The sequence below is a fragment of the Amphiura filiformis genome, chromosome 11 (assembly GCF_039555335.1).
Source record: "Amphiura filiformis chromosome 11, Afil_fr2py, whole genome shotgun sequence".
NCBI lineage: Eukaryota > Metazoa > Echinodermata > Ophiuroidea > Amphilepidida > Amphiuridae > Amphiura > Amphiura filiformis.
The window spans coordinates 44554241-44573010 of NC_092638.1; the positions used below are offsets into that span (position 1 = coordinate 44554241).

The 18770-nt window shown below is 36.1% G+C and overlaps 2 protein-coding genes and 1 non-coding gene across 3 annotated transcripts; 2 read left to right on the forward strand and 1 right to left on the reverse strand.

The window, feature by feature from the left end:
* The first annotated feature begins 3923 nt into the window (after positions 1-3923).
* On the forward strand, positions 3924-8501 carry LOC140163704 (low affinity immunoglobulin epsilon Fc receptor-like). The gene is made up of 5 exons (XM_072187020.1): positions 3924-3966; positions 4475-4560; positions 5323-5467; positions 7700-7738; positions 8452-8501. Exons 1-5 carry the CDS (start codon positions 3924-3926, stop codon positions 8499-8501), a joined length of 363 nt encoding a protein of 120 aa, XP_072043121.1.
* Positions 7112-7185, reverse strand: Trnaa-ggc (transfer RNA alanine (anticodon GGC)). Its single transcript has one exon. It is a non-coding gene; the product is annotated as a tRNA-Ala (tRNA).
* Positions 8502-10135: 1634 nt separating the features above from the next.
* On the forward strand, positions 10136-10549 carry LOC140163705 (retinoschisin-like). Its single transcript, XM_072187021.1, has one exon. The coding sequence runs from the start codon at positions 10136-10138 to the stop codon at positions 10547-10549; it is 414 nt and encodes a 137-aa protein (XP_072043122.1).
* Positions 10550-18770: the final 8221 nt, after the last annotated feature.

The window sequence follows — 18770 nt, forward strand, 5'->3', positions numbered from 1 at the left end:
CGCCAGCGCTCCATAATATGACGCATATTGGTACTTACTCTCTGGATAGAGAAGACACATAGGGGCGGTTCGCATTACACTTTTATTGCACATTGGATAATAATTCATTGGGTGGGATTAAAACAAAAATTAATGTCAATTTGAGATAACTGTTAATAGTTCGTATGCTATAATACAATACATGGTACATGAAAAGACAAAACAATTAAAGCGGGTACTACCATGTACATAAACATGATGTATAGGTCTTTTTGTTTAAGCTGATGGAAATTGCAATGCATGATGAAATCATTTTAATACATTTTGACCATATCCGTTTTATATGTACGGTACACGTGCTGCGAGTAATTTGTTTTCCAACATGCCATCATCAGAGTTGAGATAATTTATCTTAAAAATACTGATTTTTCTTTTAATTAAACCTTAATATTGCATATGCCAGTCAGTCTCGAGGTCGATCTATAATGAGATCACTCGACCATATCTGTTTTCTCAATCTTGATTGCTGTGAGCGTTCATACCCGACTTTTATTTGCTCGTGTACTCACAAGATCGACAACCAAATTCATGTTTTTGTTGTATTGTACAAAATGAGATAAAAATTTGTTTCACATATAGATAGATGAGTAATTTGTAGTCACATATATCCACTCATTTCAATCATTCCCCCCATCTTACCGCATACATCCTTAATTGTATTTTATCAGGAATCGAACAAACCTTCTTACGTTCATCTACCCCCTGCTTGTTATTATTGATATTAATTGATATTATTTTTATTTTTTGTATATAACAGTCTTCGAAGTAAAATTTGAAAATTAATCCAATGATATGTACTTAAAGTGGTTTTGAAGGTTCATTATATCAAATCCAGTAGTAAAAGATCGTCTTCCTCAGACTGGCAACCCATACCACTGCTCACTGTCCTTTAGGAATATCCAACTAGGTTGCCCCGAAGGGCTATACAAAGAACCACAAACCGCGAAATTCGGATAGCCAAGTATATTGCCCCGCAGGGCAACAAAGAACCACAAACATTAAAAGACGATTATCTTGCCTAGTCGGGGCATTTAGACGCTTCCGTAGTATAGGCTTAAATATATCGGCATTAACCAGTTCCGACTTGAAGTAGGCCTAAATTGGACTTACTCTCTGTGTCTCTCTGGCATTGTCAACATTGGGTGTGTGTTGTTCATATTTACATTTTCTTTACATATTTACGTTGCCTTGAATAATTAAAGTGTATTAAAATGTATATTAACATTACAGTCACGCGTGACGAGCAAGTTTTAAAATAAACGACTGATTAAGTTTTGTTTAATTTATTTTTATTGTCATGAATCAAGAATAGCAATCTCAAACATCTATTTTTCGTTTTATTCGTTTTATGGAGCACTTCATAACCTGATGACTTTCCAAGCTTGGAGCTGATTGGCTACATTCATAAAAAGAAAAGAAATCTACCAAAAAAACGTTGACAACGTAAAGAAATCAGCAAGTTAAAAAAAACCCGCCTCGGCTCACTTTTTGAAACTTGGTCCCATTTTGAACACCAACAGCAAATCAGTGTTTTTATTTTATTTCAACAGAATACAGCGTTTCCAACAAGATTACAAGCCTACTTGTTATTCGTTTAATTCAATCATTAATCATGATTATTTTAAAACAAAAAACACAATAGGATATTGGCGTTTTTTTACCATGCAAGAACAAGATAATAACCTTTCAGGTCGTTCCAGAAAGCTAACAAATTAATATTGCATCTGCACATTAAAGATACATAACACTTTTGGAAATGTTTTAGATTAATATAAATATGAAAAAGTTTAAATCAGTACCTTTTACAAATGGAAACAAGTAATGAGAAAATATGATCCATTTATGATATTGAAAAATTGGGGAATGATGCTGTTGATCGTGTTACGCCCCGTTAAAGGCCCATTCAGTGATTTGCTCATCCAGACAATCGTAAAAATCATTGACATTCAGATTTTGGTACTTTTGTCATTGTCATAGATGTGCTAACATAGCCTGCTAGTGGTTTAGCCGAAATCCGTGTATTAAAGACAAAATAAGTCATTTTTTCCGAATTTGTAATTAGCTACATTGTATTTGAACGGCTTAAACTTTGTCAATACCGCTGTTTTTCCTCGTTTTCTTGCCAAATATTTCATTTCAAAAATACCTAATGACAATTTTAATGACATTTCCTTCACTTTTAGGCAATTTATCTCTGCTAACATACCTCTGCATGCTGGGATCACTGAAACCACAATACATGGGTTAATGTAAAGCTGTTTTCTTTTTTCTTCAGATTCGTGCGATAACTCGACAGACTTCTATTGCACTGACACCGATTGCGTTGGCTTGGAAAGTGTATGTGATGGTGACAACGACTGTATTTATGGCAATGATGAAATTTATTGCGGTATGTAATTGATATAAAGCTGTAAAGAGTGTTGCGCTACACAAGGAACACATAGTGTGGAGGACAAAATACGTACTCATCAAAAGAATATAAACGTCAAGAAAAAGTATTTAATAATATAAAATGACTCTATTTTAGTAAGTCATATTTATTTGCAAGAGGTTTTCATCCTTCTGAAATAAGCTTGTTTCAGTTCTGACATTTTGAGGCGTTGGGTCGTGCTCAATGCAGTAGCGTAGCCAGCGGGTGGCGGATGGGGTGGGGGCAGAGTGCCCCCTGACAAAAAATCAAAGAGAAAATCTGGAGGGCAAAGGAAAAGAAAAGGGGCAAGGAGCCCTTTTCCACCAAAATTCACCCCGATCATGGCCAAAATAGTGTAAAAATACACTTGTCACCATAAAACCAGTTTTATCCCGATCATGGGCGAAAATAGTTCGCACATCATCACAATGAAGCCTTGTTTGGAAGCTCGAAGACATGTACAGTATCTCTAAAAAACAAAACCGGTATATGTATTGTATGATGCAACTGCAATTTGTTTCGTCTGTGCCCTCAAAAAATTATTTAAATTATTTTGCCCCCTCTGACCAAGAAAGCTGGCTACGCCCCTGGCCCAATGTTTGCAATACTTTAAGGAAAGGTTAATAAAAGCTAGGTACATTTCATCCCAAAAACCTTAAAACTCGAATGGCGAATTATTTTAGAAAATACGGTGAATTTTTTTATGTCATACTTTAAAGCTAAATATATAATCTACTTCATCAAACAAAGGGTTCAAATATCAACCTGGGAGATGCAGCCAGAAGTTAATATTTTTGACCTATCATATTTTTTTAATCTTTTCCCCAAGGCCCTGTGCTTTTATTTTTTTAAATCATCAAAATCAACAAAAATCACAATCAAGTCACAAAAACAAAGGTTATACAAAATATCAATAAGATAAAATGATACATACCCAGCAAACACAAAACGTTTTCGACATTTGTGTGGCGATATACAATATTACTAATGTACCAAGTTACGGGTTGTTTAAAGGTCCAAACGGTTCAAATTTGATTCAAATAGTTTAATCGCGTTTTTCATTTACGGTACATGTCGTCAGCCTGCTACGCTAATTGTCCAAGTAATGTTTTGTAATTTTGTGAACAAAGCATGCATTTAAACATTATTCACCAATCTTTGCACAAGAACAAATGATAATGATACTAATAAAAGGGAATAATCCGAAATAATTAGTAGGGTGATTACGTAACTGATGCATGCTTGAACCACATCTTGTTCTTTGTTCTCAAAATTACAAAAATGACTTAGGCAATTAGCATAGCAGGCTGACGGTGTGATATTGCATTTAACTTTGTTTAATACACGCGTAATCATTTCAGGCGGATGCCCTCAGAACTGGTATTATTGGAGAGCAAACCTATATTACCCAGAGAACGATCTCAGATTAACTTATCCTGATGCTACCGAGGTTTGTAATCGACTCGGAGCTACCATGACTAGTATTCTTGATACAGATGAACTAGGATTCGTTCGATGTAAGTTTGGTAGATTCCATTTCTGTAAAAATAGCTGGCAATTCGTTATTGGTATCACAATTTCGACGATGTGTTGTGGTTTGCCAATGGCTTGTGCCAATTAATATTGACATTACAAAACAATTACAATCACATACTGTGATCCGATTTCAAGGAATTTTCCTTGGGTATTGGCAAAACGAAGGACGTATTGATAAATCATGATATGTCCGATTTTAGAGGATTCATTAAATTGGAATTTCCATTGTAAATACGTTGTTACCTACACTACAAAATTCCTAGGGGCAGAATACTCTAGAATAACTACCGTATGATGGCCGACGTAGCTACGACAGGAGAATGACTACACCGGAAACAAAGTAGTAGTAGGGTACTATGCAGCTCTGACACATTAGACACATTAGACGATTAATTGTTTTAAAAATAATTTTTTTCATTTGATATAATATGAAAATACATTTAGAGCTACGAAACAATATTGATACATCAAATATCACTTTTTCTTCAGATTTATCACCCAAGGATGTGAATACGTGGATAGGACTAGATGATTTGTTAGAACCTGACAATTTTATGTGGCAAGACGGATCACCTGTAAGCTTAAATGAGAAAACGTATCGGGGGGGGGGGGCACTAGTCATTGACCAGGGGGTATCATGCGTGGCCAAAGATTCAAGTAAAAAGGGTCTTTTTTCATGATCAGGCACTTATCTAAAACAAGGAAATTTAAGAAAAAGGGTATACATTGTACACTAAATCACAGTGTTTTGGGTCCTTTGAGACAAATGTAGAATGGAATAAAGGTTATATTATAAGTTATGAACTTTTGAATTTGTGTTTTCCCAGTTATTTGAAGGTTTTAGAGTCAAAATATGACTGATTTACTTGCTTCTATTAATGGGGGTAAAATAATGTCAATACTTATTTAGGGTATAAAATTGCACTTGTCATATTTGTTTAGGGGTACATTTTCAGACCTCGCAAATACTTGTTTAGGATGCTATTTGAGATTTCGTGGTCACGCATGATACCTCCTTGTCAATTACCGGTGCCCCCGGGGAACGCATCTAAATAGTGTGGCGTTAAAAGTAAACACATGCAACTTGTTCGCTTAAACACATTATGATTAACTGACATTAAATTGTGTTTGCGTAAAGAAACACGCACTCGAAAAGAATATGAAAAAGGCGAAACAATGACGACAACAAAGATAATAGAGAAGGACGAAGAGAAGAAGAAGGAGAAGAAGAATGAAAAGAAAAAGAAGATGAAGAAAAACGGAAAAAAGTAGTCAGCAGAAGAATTTGATAACATAACCCGCTAAACCACTGTATGGCTTTCAATTATTTTTAATAGGTGAATTTTACGAATTGGCATATAAATCAGCCTAACAATGTTCCTCCTGCTGAAGAATGTGGAGAGATGTATGCAGATGGAACATGGAATGATAATAAATGTTTAAATCATTTATTGAATTTTGTCTGTAAGAAGCCCGCGCCAGGTAAGTAGGAATAATAATAATAACTTTGCATACAGGTTAGTTCAGGCTAAACCATTGTTGTGGAGAAACCCCAGCAATTATTTAGCTTCCAATCTTGTTATTATTTTGAGGTGATTCCATAGTCATGATAGTTGCGACTTATAAACGCCGTGAACGTACGCCCGTCTGTCTATTCAAACTCACTATCCTGTATTGAAGCGAGGTCGCGTATTTAGCCAATTTTGAAGACTTTGCACGTACAAAAATGAACGTGGAGACGCAATTGAAAATGCCAAAAATTTATCTATGTATTAAAGACAAGAAAAGAAATGAACATACAAAGGGAAGTCTAACAATTATGATCATTTTTGTTGTAAGAAATTATGACAAAAAAGCAACAGTGAGGTGTGAAAATTTGACTTCATTCATACGTGGGTTCATACGTACATATTTTCTATTGAAATGCGTGTGAAGTCGGCCGTATGAAAAAAGAGATTGTGATTTGCCTTTTTGATACAAACGCACGGTATATACGCACGGTCCACGTTGAAATTGACATTTTGTACGACGTCACAACGGTTCATGCAACGCGACTAATTTTCATCATGAAAAAGTATCAGTTTGAAAAAAAAGTCATGATATAGGCCTATCCATGCAGTGGTATTTAATCTACCATTTGTTTTTTGGCAACCATACTATTTGGGTAGTAATGAAATAAAATGAATTCTAAGCAGCATGATAACCTTGGTGTTTAGTCAAAATCAAAAGCTTGTTGTATTGAAGTAAATATATACCCGAGGACCACGGCGATGTATATAGAATTGGCTTCATTATTAACTAAATGCAAACTATAGATGGCGCTATTTGTCCTAAATCATATTTCTTTATTTGCAAGGGTTAGGTGATTAATACTGACATTAAAACAGCTGGAATAGGAGAAACAAGCAACAAGGAAATTGTATAAACATGTTTTATCAAACAATAAAAGGAATTATTTGTATTAAAAGCTTGAAAGAGTAATTTCCAGTAACTAAATAGCGCCACCAATTTTGTCATTAATATATACATTATATATCCGAAAAAGCATTAAAAATACTATAAAATGGAATAAGAGGGGAAAGAGGGGAAATTAAAGTTGAGAACGACTCAAAAGCATCTGTATACATTAGCATGATATCACTTTTAGCGGTTTAAGCCTAAAATTTGGTTGTACATGATGTTTTAATTGATAAACTAATAAATGATCCCATCAAACAACCGTGGGACCGCTAAATTTCAAGTTTTCGCACTCTTGTGACCAAATCAAATGTTGGCCTTTGTCTTTTCTTGGAACCGGAATATGTAGGCACGTTTTGAACGCCGTATAAACGCAAGGTCCGTTCATGACGTATGGAACATCGATCGCAATCTCTCTAGTGTAGCCTATATATTTAGGTACTGGTTCGTCATACATAGGGATTAACTCTCTTCACGCGGGTGTCGACTGCAGACGACAAGTTTCAATTTTTTTTAAATCAAAACATTTCAGATATGTAACTTTTTATGACCATATTTGGAATCAGCATGAAAAATGCTTTAAAATGAGTACAAACAAGCCTAGTATTGTGAGAAAGGTTTTTAACACAAGTCTCCACATACATAAATGACAGCCAGTGAAAAATTTCACTGACCATCCAGGATTTGAACCTGGGACCTTCGGATCGCCGGACCGATGCTCTGCCAACTGAGCTAATGAGGCAGATGGAGAAGAGCAGTGATGTTATTATCTATAGGCCTTCAGTTCAATACCGCCCTCTATCATCTTCTCATCCAAGAAGCTTTAAGAAAGAGGTTTGGAAATCATTCCGAAATCATAGTCGAGACGGAGAAATAAAGTTTAACCATGTGGGAAATTAATTCTGAGAAAGGTTTTTAACACAAGTCTCCACATACATAAATGACAGCCAGTGAAACAATTTCACTGACCATCCAGTATTGGTTCAGTAGTTCTAAAGATAGCTCTTGATATTTTGAGAAAATATTTCAAAACTTGAACTTTTTCCGTTGAAGTGCATGACTATGACTAGCATGCGGAGCATTTAAACGGTATCGATTCGATGGTTTCCTGTAACTGCTTGAGTGGGTGTGTTGATTGTGTCAAGTTGTACGTGCATGTTTGGGTTTTGGTGTATGCGCGTGTGTCTCGTGCTCATGGGTGTGGGTGTGTATGCTAGCTAAAGCTTATCTTTCTCATCCATGAATGGTTTATTGCAGAATATGAAGGAAAAGATGGGTATGATAGAATTCTGAAAGGTAAATACACTTCAATTTCATTCATTCGTACTAATGTAAACTGAGCTCAAAAAGAAACTTATAATTTTTCACAAGGTCATATCTTAAAATCCTGTCCATCAAAATCAACCAAAATTACACACATGCTTACTTCAATCTCTACTTCTACTCTACTCTAACCAAGCAGTTATCGAACTGACACAACAGCAAAATGCACTGACATGGAACAGCTTCCTGGACCACATGCACAGCCCAATAATTGGCACCCAGCAAAAGAAATCTATGAGAATGAGTACAAAATCCTTGCACATGTGATAATTCCCAAAGAGTAGATGGAGTAGTGTGGAACAAGACCTGTTTCTTGAAGAAAGTGTGTGAAAAGAAAAAAGCAGCACCATTTCATCATCTGTTCCGTGTCAGTGCCTTTTGCTGTTGTGTCAGTTGGACAATTGCTTGGTTACTGACATGTGTTTTGAGTAGAGTATTGAAGTAAGGATGTGTGTAATTTTGGTTGATTTTGATGGACAGGATTTTAAGATATGACCTTGTGATTCACAAGTTGTGAAAAATTATACGTTTCTTTTTGAGCTCAGTTTACTATACGAGTTGTATTCTAAATATTTCATCAAAACAAATAAAATATATAAAACTAGCAACATATTGTTGACACAATTTTACTTCTTATATTTTGGTGGTATTATATTTTAACTGTTTGTATTTTCTAATGATTTCAGGAGAAACGGATCGAATACAAGCTTCTATTCAAGGTTTGCTAGAAAAATAGAAAAACATTATTAAATGGCCTCGCTTTTATTTTTTTTGTTGGTCAAAGTTCATGCCCCAATTATTCCTTGGGGTTTACGGATTCAGAAAAGGTATTCATGTTTTTGACGTATCATTCAGGAGTAGCAGAAAGGTCGAAGATCACATTTTTACTCCACAGGGTAAAAACCGACCTGATTTTAAAACTAATCTAAAATTGTTCATCGTGAAAAACAATGCGGGAAAAGATAACAACAAATCCTGCCTATATATAGCAAACTGGTCTGGTTTTGACCCGTGCGTACTCCCAAATGTGACCTTTTCTGGTTGTAACTGCACAACGGCGTGTTCAACAGGTAGGCAATACTTATTTTACTTAATATACAATTTTTAGGGTAAGTATGCATGACAAGATAATTTGACGAGGTTTTTAAAACAGGTGAAAAACTGATAATTTTTAAATTACCCAATGCTTATAGAGGACCAGTAAAATATCTTTCACGTAGATAGTCAACTATGGCCGAAAGTCGGACTAATATGTACGAAATTGAAAGTATCCATGTTATTTGATGTTCCATGTTACTCGTAGGTGTCTGCGTTTTTATATGCATTGCATAGAACTAGATTCAGATGAGCTCTTAGATAATCTCACAACTATATACATCCATTCATATCATTAAGCAAAATGTTATAATGAATAAAGAATGCACTTTTCTCTTGATCTTCACCATTCCTAAATATATCACACTCTTAATTAAGATGTTTCATTTGCATTATATAGTTGGTTGCGCCATTCCAATGGGCATGCAAAGCCAGGTTATTACCGATGACCAGATATCAAGTTCTTCTTACCTCGACAACACCACACTACCTCAGTTTGCTCGGATTCTCAATGACAGCTACTGGGTGCCGCACCCCGGAGACGATGCTCCCTGGTTGCAGATATCATTCGATGAGCAAATGATATTCTCTGCGATTGTGTTAGAAGGAATTGTCAGTCTTGATATAGGATGGATATGGATTGATGAATTTTATTTGATGTACAGCAACGATTTGATGGAGTGGAAACCCTACATGCATTTTGAGCATAATGGCAAGGTATGTTTCCTTGTTGTTTTTAGGTTGCCCACTTTTAATTGGAGACCTGTATACACTTGCGGCCTTTGCAGTTATTTTGTTTGCTTTTTAAACGTGTGTTATCGAACCTGGTGCAGAGAGATGTAACTGTCTTGCCAACATACTGTTTCTTGGATATTTATAAGCTCTAATTGTTATAATGCCATTTGTCTTTGATTTTTTCTTAGTGTGGAGATCTTCTCTGCTACGATACCCCTCTTAATTGGACTCACCAAGATGAAGCCACTGTGTTCATAAATAAACATCCTTGCCGTCGTCTGCTGGTATTTCGTCAACAATTTAAAGCTTATCATTTGCGCATCTATCCAGTCGTTTCTTCAAAATCCAATCTTGAACGACTAAAGACTGGAGGTCAGATTGAAGTTCTTGGATGTGTTGACAATGGTAGGAAAGCAAATTAACATTTACTGTTGAACATGTCACTTATTATGGTCTAGTTAAATAGATGAATGCATAACTTAAATATTGACACCTGTAAGATTGGAATTGGATCAATGTTAAGAAGAGCATATGTATGTGATGGTACCGGTTAATAGTATATGTATTCGATTATCTGACTCCACAGATTGTGATTATTCTCTTGGTGTGGCTAGTGGTGGAGTAACAAACATCAAGATGTCCTCTTCAAGTTTCTTGTATACCTTATACACACCAGAGACTGCTCGATTGAGACTTATCGTGGATATTGGTAGCCCAGGATCAGGCTGGGTGCCGGACATTGATGATCCTGATCCATGGCTTCAAGCAGATCTAACTGATCTGTATGTTATTCGGAGTATAGTGACACAAGGATGTGGTAATCGGGTGGCTTGGGTTGAGGAGTTTTGTCTAAGTTATGTAAATGCACAAGAAATGGACATGTGGTATGCTGAATTATCAGCGGATGACTGCAAGGTATCGTATACATTGAATACTGAATACGTGGTGTCATGAACCAATTTGATCGTAATCTTGTCAGTATCTAAAGGGTTACTCAATATTTTCAGAACGGATTGTGTTTAATAATTTGGATACTAGACACGAATAATCATTTATGTTTTTACAAGGAGATGAATATTGAACATAATAATGTTAACCTTAAATTTGTTAGGCGTCTCATGGATATCGCTAGGCATCTTACAGCCTGCTGTTTTACAATCAAAGTAATAGAATAACACAATATCGGTGTTCAACTAACTTGTCTAATCGTCTATTATTTTGCAAACAATCATATTATATCCACTTTTAACTCTTGTCAAGCAAAAATTAAGTGTTTTAGTTTTTTGTGTCCTATATTTACTAATTCATTCATTATGTATGTTTTATGTTAAAGTTGTCTATTTTCTTGTTATTATGACTATTCATTTTTTAGTCAGCCTATTGTCTTCATTCATACCCTTATCCCACTTATTCCCATTCTTGACATCCAACTTCCTGCTCCAAATTGATAGCGCATCTTACTGCATCTTATACTTTCATTTTACTTGAATCGATTGCGAAGAAATGAGCAATTACATAACACACGCGTCAATTCACTTCATTCCAAGTTTGACAGAACGATCATTCAACACAATACGCTCTAGTAATGTAAACATGTCATTGGGCTTTATATTTTATTCTGTGAAATCCCTATTGTTCTTCTCAAACAATCTGTTTCTTGCAAAATATTTAATTAGGTGTGGTACAAATTTGAAAACACTGCACGATGAATGAAAGCTCGTTAATGTTAATATAATTATAATTATAAAGACATGTTATATAAAGAATTCCAGCTGGCTAATAACTTAAAGTAGGGGGGGTGATCTCTGAACCACTTTGTGAGGTATTTTTTAAAAACTTGTGGAAATAGTTGTAGTGGCATTGTGTTAGAAGGAAAATGCATTTTGTATCATCCGATTCGGTTATTTTACCCCCTGGACATGGGGTCTGAAGATATCGAGCTTTTTTGCATGTTTCAGCATTGGCCATATAAGGCCAATTACAATAAGGTTAACCATATTATTTCCATGTTATTTTTGTGACATCACTTGTCATTAAATATTTTACAAAATGGTATCAATGTATATCGGAAAGTATGTTCATTCTTTTGATATCAAAAACGGAAAGATTCAACACCCCACTTGACATCACAATGACGTCATAATATAGATGTCATATTTGTGGGTTGCACCAATACGCATGGAAGGTGGAACGCAGTGCTTTTTTCCCACCACACGGAATAAAGGGTGGTGCAATATTTATGTGTACCCCAGGGTCAATTGTGTCGGTGTGTGTGTGTGTGTGGGGGGGGGGTGCGTTTGTAAATGCCGTCAAACGAGGACCTACATATGGATACACACCGTAAAACGAGGACACACCTCCAAACGAGGACGTCCTCGGTTTGAAACTATGCCCAGGATGACGTAATGATGCAAATATGCATATAAGATAGCATATAAGATAGGTCCCCATAGCGGGTATAGGACGGGTCTCAGTTGGATAGTAAGTTGTCTGGTGTGTTTGCGTGAGGTCCACGGTGTGTCGATTAAAAACGGGTGTGTAAGTCCTCGGTTAGATCCTACTAAAGTCGAGTTCCTCGTTTGAACGTATTTACAAACAGGGGTGTGTGTGTGTGTGTGTGTGGGGGGGGTGGCACTGATTTTTTTGCAGGCCAAAAAAAAGGGAGCATTTTTGGCAGGTTGAATGGGGTACAAGCGATTTTTGGCAGGTCGAAGAAAGAGGAGGATGGGCAAGCGATTTTGGCACAGATCTTTTGGCACCGTTTCTATATTTTGCTCTAAAAGGTGTAGGAAAAATGTTCAAATATGCACAATTGCCTGCTCACTGTGCTCGCATTATATGATAAGACAATCTAAGGTTTTAAACTTGGGTTCCCCAAAATCATGTATGTGTAAGGGGGGGGGGTGGGTAAAGAATCTTTTGTTTTGGGCATGTCAAAGGGGGGTGGGCAAAGGTTTTTTGGCACGTCGAAAGGGGGCAAAGTTTTTTTTTTGGCACAGCCAAAGGGGGTGGGGTGGACAAGCGATTTTTGGCAGACCATTTTGGGAATTGACCACCCCAGGATACACATGATTATTGCACCACCCCTTATAACGAATGTACTCTTAATTTCAGCGTCTTGGATCAAGTCTCTACCATAAATAATATGCCCAAATATGTGGAGGTGTAAAATGTATAGATTAATTGCAATCTTAATTGCAATATTTCGAGCCCAAGAACCAAAACTGGTGCTATAATGTGACAACATTGGGCTACAAATATACAAGTTCCAAAGTTGGCAATAGGGATCTGCTTTAATTTCATATTCATGACTTTCTTGTGATGGCCTTCAAGAGATGTGGCTATTTTCAGAAAAAGAGATGGGGTTGTTTATTATGTTTGAAGAATTTAGGCAAATATGAATAAGTGGCGGATGTATGATTTGTTTATGGATGACATTTGCTGTAATTAAGGAAATCATGCAAATGACTCCATTTCAGTCTAGATTGACACCTGGCAAAATCAGATTGACTACATTTTGACGAAAATAGGCAAAATATTTGACTTCACACATATGGCCAAAGTTTCTTCCAATCAACAAAATAGAAATGAAATGACTCCAAGAGGTCAAAGTCCCATTGATTTTAGTAGTATTATACATCCATATATGTTATCAGGTGTTCAAAAGCAAAAGATGTACATAGGCCTACAAGTGGAGAATACCGGTGTTGTAGAGTGGCACAGCATGGTTGCAAGTACATTTATAAGGGATTCAATGCTAAAGGTCTGTAGAACCTTCATACGGAACATGGGGAAAGTCAAAGATAATATTCAATAATAATAAAATAACTGAACAATGTAAATCTTCAAGGTAAAATTGCCCGTACCAAGTCACTAATCAACAATTTTACAGATTTCCATTGCCTTTTGTCATGGATATTTCATTAGTTTCCGACCTCATAGAGTGGGTGCAGGCTGATGTACAAGTTGCATCCACCCCCCCGGCTGGAAATTTTGTTTTTACATTTTTTGTTGCAAAATCAAGACATATTTCCCCACTACCAATGATTACCTACACTGATTTTCTTCAATTAAGAAATGTTTAATAATACTCTTGTGGAAGGGGTTGGATTAGGGAGTCAAATTGTTTTCCCGCCGCATTTCAGCTAAACTTTATAATTAAGAGATTAAAATTCAGAATCTAACCGACCCCTACCATGAAAATATTTCTGAATATTCCATCAGTAACATCAGTGATTCTTGTTATTCATTAGTCTGAGAGCACTGAAAACAATTATAAGTTAAATCACATACTTTATAGGGAGAGCTTCAAAACACATCCGCCGGTTGCTCGCCGGTTCCGCCCGGTTCTACCCGGTTAGATCCGGCTTGTATTGTTCTAAACAATATGGAATGTGGTTCAACCGCCACTAATTGCCGGTCAACCAGCGGTTGAGTTTTGAAGCCACCCATAAACTTTAATTATAGCTAAACGCATGTAAGCCTAACAATACTGTACATTACAATGCACTAAAATGGGCAAAAAACGGGAAAACTTCAGAAGCCATGTCCAGTGGGTAAAATGCCAGAATTGAACGAAATAAAGGCCATTTTCCCACTCACACCAAGTCACTACAATGATTTTCACAAGTATTTTAAAACTTTGGTTCGAGATCACCCCCCTACTTAAAGCTTTTTTCACACATTTTATGTTTTTGGAATATTTCCAAGAAATGGTAATGCAAAATTTAAATCTTTTAAAACTTCAAAAATCACACGTTTTTACACGTTAAGCTGTTAGCATTTGATCATTATCATTCTTGGCTCAAATGTTCTCTGGAAACTTAAAATATAACATACCGTATTGCACAACCTAAAGAATAAAAAATGAGAATCTTCCAATTACAGACAGATATCTAAGATAAACTGTTGCTTCAAATATTGTCATGAGTAATGAATGCAAAAACTTTGAAACATTAAACATAATTATTGCAATATCAAAAATTAAAAGCTACAAGCTCATCACTTCATCATGTATTTCTTGTTTTTTAAAAGGTTTAACATATTGCATAAAGAATTAAATGTTATAACAGCTATCCAATTTCAGGAATCCATGTTAAGGGACCGTTCACAAACACTTGTTAGGGGGGGGGGCTGATGCAAAAAAAAGGGGGCCCTGACATTTTATATGATTTTTTATGGGGTTGACCCATAATTTTCATGTCTAAAAGGGGGGGGGGCTGAAATTTTTGAGGTCTGTAAAGGGGGGGGGGGCGAAAAATATTCGCGATGAAATTTTGTTGCATCAGGCCCCCTTACAAGTGTTTGTGAACGGTCCTCAAGGTTCGTATAATTCAACCACAGTGTATCAAGGTGAATATTGTGAAGGCATATCAAAAGTTATATTCCGGTCATTCAGATTCAGTGAAAGCATGAATAACACAACACAAAGGGACTAAGCTTGATAAGATATAACATATTTTAGGAAAGGGTGATCGAGTATGAAAAAGCTGTTGATCAAACTAGGAATGAATTGCAATGGCGCGCGCATTATGTAGTCGCTCATTTCTTCGCAACCAGTCAACCGAGTCAAATCAAATTTTTGTTTATGATGGGCAATAAAATGAGATACGCGCTGCTTTTTTGCATTTTTTGATTCCAAAATCTTTTTCTCGACTTATGCCCAAATGTATTTACCCGGTATTTTTTCTGGGACACCCTGTATATGCACGTTTGTGTGTTGTCTTGTCACTTTGCCTTTGATAAAGATCCTGCTAGGATCGAAAGCTCAGGCCCCAGCTTACTAAACAGGCTACTTTCGTAAGCATTTTTAAATAGCTCGCTTTTAACTAAAAAAATTAAGTAAAACACTTGTTCTTTTCTGACATTTAATAAGCAACAAATTTTGATAAAAATAATCAAATAAACCTTGTCTTTTACATTCGATTACTCGAGTAATCGAATGTGTATTTCATGCATTTTGAAAGGTATCAACATTGTTTACAAACAATGTAACAAGTTAAGTAACATATTTAATTGCTGAAGTTAACAATGATACAGGTATTCACCGGAAATAAAGACAGCGAAAGCCTAATACGTATTGACCTTTTACCCGAGATTGAAGCAACTGCTATCAGGATACATCCAAAGAAAAGTTTCGTCCAACCATGTTTACGAATAGAGATTATTGGCTGTGCAGCGGGTAAGTAAAGCTTTTCTCTGCCAGTACAGTACAATGTTTGAGATGTCTTGGGACTATTCAATAAAATATATGACTAAGTTCACCCGGGCTTCAGCGTATACTACCGCCAAGCGTGTATATGCTTTTATGAAATACACCGGTTGGAAAATGTCCAATTTAGCACAGGTTAATTTTAGGTCAAAGCTAAAATTTCTCGCAATCAGGATTTTAAAATTGGCACAATAAAATATCATTGTTTTAATAAGTGGGCAATATGAAGACATATTTTACAGCTTAGGCTGATTTCTGCTTTAAGTAACATTCCTTTTACCATCTGACTTAAGAAGAGGTGGGAGCAACAATCATGGCGATAGTATCGAGTCAGACTATACACCCCGAAAACGGTGTACTTGTCACCTAATGGGACTTTTTAATTCTAATTTTAATTCGGGCTAACAAATCCTGGTGAACCTGTATTCTCTGTTCGACTTTTGTTCATTATCAGGCCTATCAAAGATACCATTCGCATGTTGAATGCTTTGTGTGGACGCCATTTATATATTGCGTAGTATCCCAAAAGTTAAAACAAAAGCCATTTCTTAAAGGCACTAAAACTATATTTCAAAATAAAGTAGTCTACTGGTACATAATTTTGTTCTGGGTATTTTGATAACTTATTCGACACGATGAGACTTTGTTCCACTAAGCTATACTCATTTGAATGACAAAAGACAGTGTCAAAAGTGTCTCCACTGTGCACTGTGTTCAATATCTGCGTGCTTAGGGAAAAGTTAAATTTTTTTTTTCACTTTTGAAAAGCTCTCTTTTTAATTAAACTGCTATAAGTTTCTATAATTGCTATTAGGGAAATAAAGTTGTATCGTGCAGAATAAGGTATCAGAATACGCAGAATAAAAAAATTCCATCTAATGACTACTTTATTTTGTAATTAAGTTTTAGTGTCTGTTAAGAGCCGTTAAGTGTTCGGATACTTTTTGTGCGCGGTATACGTTAATGTGACGGTACGATACCTATACGTCAAGTTGTTGAATGTATTTACATACACGACCTTAGGTTAGCTGCATAATAGTATAAATCACCTAATGTGATAATAAAGTAAGTTCAGCAAGCACTAGTAGTAAATATTTACGACATTTATACATCAATATGAACCACGTCTAAAGCAACATGACATTTATAACAATATGCTGGCAGTTGTAGTATATGACGAGCAGACCGTACATGCACATGAAAATGATCAAACCATAAATTTGGGTTCCAGGGTTTTTAAGTTTTAGGGTTTAGGGTTAGAGATGAGGCTTTGAATTTCTTACTTTGTGTTTTAATTTCTAGGTGTAAGGAGGTGCGAAATAGATCATTTGGCGTCCTGTGATTTTCCCAGAGTATGTACTGATCAAACAGGTCTTATAGCCTCACTTGGCCACCCAGGAACATATCCGAAGCGAAGCTCATGCACATGGAACATCATCACCGATCAAGGCTCTTACATATACCTGTCATTTATCAATTTTGATATTCCATCTTTGGGAAAGTGTGATTCGACATCAGTGATTGTTTATAATGGTGACACAGAAAATAAAGAATTCGAAATAGATCGTTTTTGTAATAATCGAAGACCTCCTGATACAATATTGAGTGTTTACAACCACATATTGGTAGTCTTACAGTCGGGAGCAGAAGATGCGGGCAGTGGTTTTTCTGCTAATTACGTTCAACACAGCCGTGTCAATATTAGCAAAGATAAAGGTAATTATTTCTTGTTACACACAGTTATAAATGTCTACAGAACTTTAAAAACATATAATTAGGATTACGTTAGAATGCGGTGTTTATTAAAGCCATAATGGGTGATTTGCTTCACAGCGACGCCCTCGATTTTACTCAGATTTCTACTTTTTGCATATAATTATAATGCCCAGTTGTGTACTAAAATACCACGTAAAAGACTAAGCCTGAAGTGCTTTAATAACAATAAAAAAATTTATATTAAAACCTGGGAGACCCGGTTTTATTCAGAGTTCACCAATCGAGTGCTTGCTAACACGTCCGCGGATGTCAGCTTATGTGTACACACGTCGAGCGCGATGCTCCGTGCAGTATTACATGTAATACGATCGGCGAGCGTAGTGCACGCATTGTAGGCGCTGCAATGAAATCTCAATTTCCAACGTTATACCTCATTTGTTTGGCTCGAAATTAAAAAAATTCAAGGCAGCTTTGATATTCTTGCACTATGTAGTACTATACAGGGTGTCCAAGAAAAATATACCGGGTGAATGAATTTGGACATAAGTCGAGCAATAGACATAATAAAAAAGTAACGCATAGTCATTTTATTGTGCATTATATACACCAAAATGTTGGCGTTGACTGGTTGCGAAGAAATAAACGATTAAATAATGCGCATCAATGCAGTTCATTCCAAGTTTGATCAACAGGCGCTTTTTTCATACCCACTCAACCCTCCATAAAGTTTTAAAAGATTTAAACTTTGCATTATCGTTTCTTGGAAATATTCCAAAAACATAGTGAGAAATCATTTTAGCCAGTGCAGCAAAACCGAATTATTTTTTCCAAGATACAGATTGTTTCTTTCTTTCGAACTTGGAATGAGGTGAATTGAACCATGCGTTATGTAATCGATCATTTCTTCAAAATCAGTCAACCGATAAAAGTAAAATTACCGTGGCAGATGCAGAATTTATTCACCCGGTAATTTCTGGGACACCATGTATGCTATACATTTCCTTACAGATGAACGTTGTGAGGAAGGTTGGTCATACTTTAAGGGTAGCTGCTACATAGTAACCGACAATGTGAACTCTCTCAGTTGGTTTAGTGCCGAGGAACTGTGTCAAGAACAAGACGCACATCTGGTGAGCATCAGAGATGAACAAGATATGGACTTTATTCACTCATTGATCATTAGAAGTCTTGAAGATCATGTCGCTCCACCGCTGAATGTATTTATAGGTTAGTTTGGTATATTTTAAT